Consider the following 4,248-nt stretch of genomic DNA (forward strand, 5'->3'; position numbering starts at 1 on the left):
AAAAAAGAAAAAAGAAAATCGATTGCTCAGAGCAGCTCTGGGGAATCCTGCAGGCAGCCAGATGGAAAATACCTGCAGAGCCAGGCCCCCCCGCCTGGCAGAGGATCACAGCCCCCCGCCAGCACCGACCTCTGGCCCCGGTGCTGGGGATCCCCCGCTGCAGCCCCATCTCCTGCCCCACGGCCCTTACCAGCCCCGGCTCCTTCCGTCGGCACGGGGTCGCGCTCCGGCTGGAGCTCGGGCTCTCGGGGACGTCCCGGGCTGGGGGGGGGCGGCTGCCAGGGCTGCCGGGCTCCGAGGGGGGGTCCTAAGGAAAGATGAGGTCTTTGGAGGGCAGGAACCGCGGCCCCTCTGTGCTGGAGGGAGAGGCTTCAGAGGCAAGGCCACCCGTCAGCTCCCGCTCTGCTGTAACCATTCAATTAGGGCCGTGATTTTTATCACCGCAATTACACCACTGAGCAGTTTTTAATGTGCCGCTCTCTGCAGAAATCCCGGCTGATGTTCCTTCCACCAGGGCCTGTATTTTCTTGGGAAGTGGCAGGAAGAGGGGGGGGGGGGGGGGGGGGGAACAAAACGTGTGTGCTGTCCATCCCTAGACTCTTCCACGGGAGGAAAAGGGACGCCCCTAAAAAATACTCCCCGGGCTGTGCCAAAGCACTGAGGCATCCGCTTGGGCGCTGGGGGAGGGGAGCAGGTGGGCTGTGCCCCCCCACCACGGGATGCTGCGGGAGAGGTGCTGACGTGGGGCTGGAGGGCAGAGCCAAGAGCTGGCAGAGCCGAGCCCTGCCTGGCTCAGCCTTCACCCCGAGCGCCGCGCTCAGAACCCACCCCGGCTGTGCCAGCATCCCCCCGCGTGCCCTGGCCGGCTGCCCCAGCGCAGCGACGCAACCAACCCCAAACTTGGAAGCCAGAGCCCTACACCCGCGGAGCGCAGGGCTCGGTTCCCTGCAGGGCTCTCGGCGCGCCCGCAGCCGGGGCTCACCTCGTCCACCACCAGGTTGTAGTCGCTCTTGTCCCCGTCGCTGTCCTGCGCAGAGGGAGAAATGCAGAGGGCTTCGGTCAGGGCTGGAAGAGGCAGCACCAGGCTCTGCTCTCTCCCCTGCACGTCACTTCTGGCAGACCCCTCGGGCAGCTCCCCTCTTCCCCCCCCCACCATCTCCGTGGGTTTTTTGGCACGTCTCCTTGCAGGATTCCTGCCCCCTGCCCCCAGCAGCCCCACACTCACATAGTGCCCAGGCAGCTCCTTCTCCTCCTGGCTCCGCTTCAGCCCCGGCTCCTCGTCGGGAGGGCTCTCAGGAGGAGACGCTGACACGCTCTGAGCGGGTGACAGGAGGTGTGATGGGATGCAGCCAGCCCTGTGACCCCCCTGCACCCATCCCCTCCGTGCAATGCTTCCACACTCCCACCTTTCCAGCCCAAACCCACCCACTCTGCTCCAACGGGCCCATCCCTGGGGGCAGCTGCCCCACTGCAAAGCAGATGTGGGGCACAGCTGTCCCACAGCTGTGGCAAAGCACCCCCCAGCCCAGCACAGCCTCCGTGCTCCCCGTGTCCCCAGGGCTGCTGGCACCAGCACGACTTACTTGGCTGGGGCTGCGCTCTGGGCAGGACAGGCAGGCAGGTCAGCAAGGCAAGGCAGAGCAGGGGGGAGAAAAGGGCTGTCAGTGGAGTGCCCGTGGGGGGAGAGGGGGCACAGCGGGACAGAAGGGAGCCTGAGCCCGTTTCCCACTTTGCCCCCCTCACTCTGCCCCAAATTCCCTCCCACACACCCACACCTCCCACGCTTTCCACCACGGCCTCGTGGCCATCAAGATTTCCCCTTCAAGTCTCAGCTTTGGGTGCTGGATCCTCACACCAGGGGTGAACCCTTGCAGTAAGCAGGGTGGGGGGGGGGTCTCAGGTCCACCCTTGGTGGGGGGCAGAGGGGTGCAGAGGACCCAGGTGTGCACACAGCCACGCACACAGCCCATGCTCCCGGGAGCTGTCACTGCAAGACAGCCGCTCCCTCAGCCAAAAACAGAGCCAGCCTCGCAGGGCTGCAGATGTTTAATGAGCTGGCAGCGGGCAGAGCAGGCAGCAGGGCTGCCCCCAGCTCCTGGGACATGGGTCGGCCTCAGAAGGGTTAATGCAGCTGTTCTCCATCCCTCACCTCTGCTCTCCTGTGCTGCTTTCTCCTCCTTGGCCGCCAGCTGCGACTGTGCCATCAGTGCCCCCGAGAGGGCCAGCAGCCCCGCAGCCCCCCCAGGCACGCTGTGTGTGCCAGAGGGGTGTGGGGTCAGCGGCAGCTGGGGGGGGTGGTGGGAGAGGTGCTGCAGCTGCTGCTGCTGGAGGAGAGAAAGCAAATGGCCTTCAACGCGGGGAGGAGGCAGCGATGCAGGGTGCAGCGGGATGGGACGTGAGGTGGAAGGAGCAGTCGGCCTGGGGGGCTCTCTGCCCTCCACCCAGCAGCAAACCGCCCTGCTGGAGCCCAGCGCTGGGCTCACTGAGCAACAAAGAACCTCCCTCCCCCTGCCTCCCCCTGCCCCCCCCCGCCGCACGGTGCAACTCACCCCAACGATGCTGTTGAGCTCTCCCATGGTGACCTGCTTGGCCCGCTCCACCGCCTGCAGGACCTGCTGCTGGTGCTGAGAGCGGGGCGGTCAGCAGCGCTCCGAGCCTCTCCCACCATCCCAGCCCAGTTCTCTGCCCTCCCCGACCCCCCCCCCCTGCTCAGGATGGCCCCGCTTTGCCCTTTCCCAAGCGCATCCCCCGCTCACCTCCTGCGTCAGGAAAGGCACAATCTGGGCGCAGATGGCACTCAGCCTCTTGACGATCTCTGCCTGGAAGAGGAGGTGGGAATCAGCCCCGTGGCCTCACTGCCCCGTCCCAGCAGCGACGTGCAGCGCCTGGTGCTTCCCCCCCCAGCCCCCCAGAAAGGCAGAAACCCCCACACCTCCCACCTCCACCCCAACCACCCCCCAGCTCCAGATACCCCATGATCACACAGAGCCAGGGGCTGACCCATGGCACCCATCCCTCGGTCACCCCACGGGGACGGTCCCCAGCCCCACTGGGGTTAGGGGAGCACGTGGGGCCGTGCCGGAGGGCTCTGCCAGGTCCCCCCACTAACAAAAGGAGCAAAGGCGGAGGGGCTGAGCCAGCTGGAGGAGGATGGCAGTTGACTCGCCACTTTGTCAGGCATAGGTCCAAACTAATTTCCCTGGCAGAGAGCCCGCGATGACTGGATTGATAAATCTGAAGAGGGAAAGCAAATTAACGCTGGAACAAAAGGGGAAGCGGGGAAGGATGAAAACACTCCTCCAGCTTCGGGAAAAGGGAATAAAGAGGAGAAGAAAAAAAAAAAAGAAAAAGAAAAAAATATACAAAAGGAAGACAATCCGTTTGCCTGCGGGCTCCAGCTCTCGCTGTTTCCTGGGGCCACAGGGAGGTGCCCCTATGGGGACGTGGGACTCTGGGGCAGTGGGGAGCTGCTGTGGGGTGTCTGCAGAGCTCAGCCCCACGGCTGCCAGACCCCGCTGCAGGAGCCCTTGGGGACGCGGGGGGGAGGGAGGTGACGTCCCACCCCACTCACCTGCTTGTGCATCTCGATGTTCAGCCCGTAGGACATCTCGTAGTACTGGAAAGAAATCACAGCACGGCCACGTCGGGACCTGCTGCCCCATTCGTTGCCCGCTGCTGTGGGTCCCGGAGCAGTGTGGGTCCCAGCTCAGCGTGTCACTCTGTGGGGCAGCTCCCACCCGGATGGGGCTGGGTCACTCAGGGCAGGGGGCTGCCCGGGTCTGCACGCTTTTTGCATGGGACACGGTGGGGTCTCACAGAGGCACAGAAGGAGAGGGAACGCTGCTTCCATCCCCATCCCTTCCTTCCCCCTCCTCGACCCATAGGAGGTCCACCGGCCCCACAGCTCCAGGGGGGCTCCCAGCATCCACCCAGGGGGCAGGACGTGGGGGGGGGGCTGCTCCCCAAAAGCCGAATAAAGGGGAATAAATAAAAATAAGAGAGAAACTCGTGGCACAGCACCAGGGCAGCGCTGTCACTGGGAATGGCCGGTAACTCCTGCCTCACTCCCAGCCCTCAGCGCAGGGTCCCATGGTTGGGGGGGGTCCGGGCGGTAATTGGGGCCGTGTAGGGGGGGTGGCACCGTGGGGACGCTCCGGGGAGGGCTCACCATGACATAGTGCCGCTGCATCTCGGTCTTCTCGCTCAGCAGCTTCTCGCACTCCAGCTTCAGGCTGCGGAGCGGAGCGG

The 4,248-nt window shown here is 64.9% G+C and overlaps 1 protein-coding gene across 4 annotated transcripts in view; it reads right to left on the reverse strand.

Annotated features, from left to right (window-relative positions):
- Window positions 1-4,242, reverse strand: part of LOC110388842 (transducin-like enhancer protein 2) — a 7,925-nt gene extending 3,683 nt beyond the window's left edge. Inside the window, exons 1-9 of one of the 4 annotated variants that reach the window (XM_021378536.1) lie at window positions 4,169-4,242; window positions 3,572-3,616; window positions 2,757-2,819; window positions 2,550-2,624; window positions 2,150-2,318; window positions 1,584-1,600; window positions 1,226-1,315; window positions 983-1,027; window positions 191-307 (exon numbers count right to left, since the gene is read on the reverse strand). In XM_021378536.1, coding sequence (XP_021234211.1) covers window positions 191-307; window positions 983-1,027; window positions 1,226-1,315; window positions 1,584-1,600; window positions 2,150-2,318; window positions 2,550-2,624; window positions 2,757-2,819; window positions 3,572-3,616; window positions 4,169-4,189 — 642 coding nt within the window. In that variant the 5' untranslated portion in view covers window positions 4,190-4,242. Of the gene's footprint in view, window positions 1-190; window positions 308-982; window positions 1,028-1,225; window positions 1,316-1,583; window positions 1,601-2,149; window positions 2,325-2,549; window positions 2,625-2,756; window positions 2,820-3,571; window positions 3,617-4,168 lie in introns of all 4 variants that reach the window. The other 3 variants (XM_021378535.1, XM_021378534.1, XM_021378538.1) reach the window with 3 other exon arrangements.

The sequence above is a fragment of the Numida meleagris genome, chromosome 27 (genome assembly GCF_002078875.1).
Source record: "Numida meleagris isolate 19003 breed g44 Domestic line chromosome 27, NumMel1.0, whole genome shotgun sequence".
Classification (NCBI taxonomy): Eukaryota; Metazoa; Chordata; class Aves; order Galliformes; family Numididae; genus Numida; species Numida meleagris.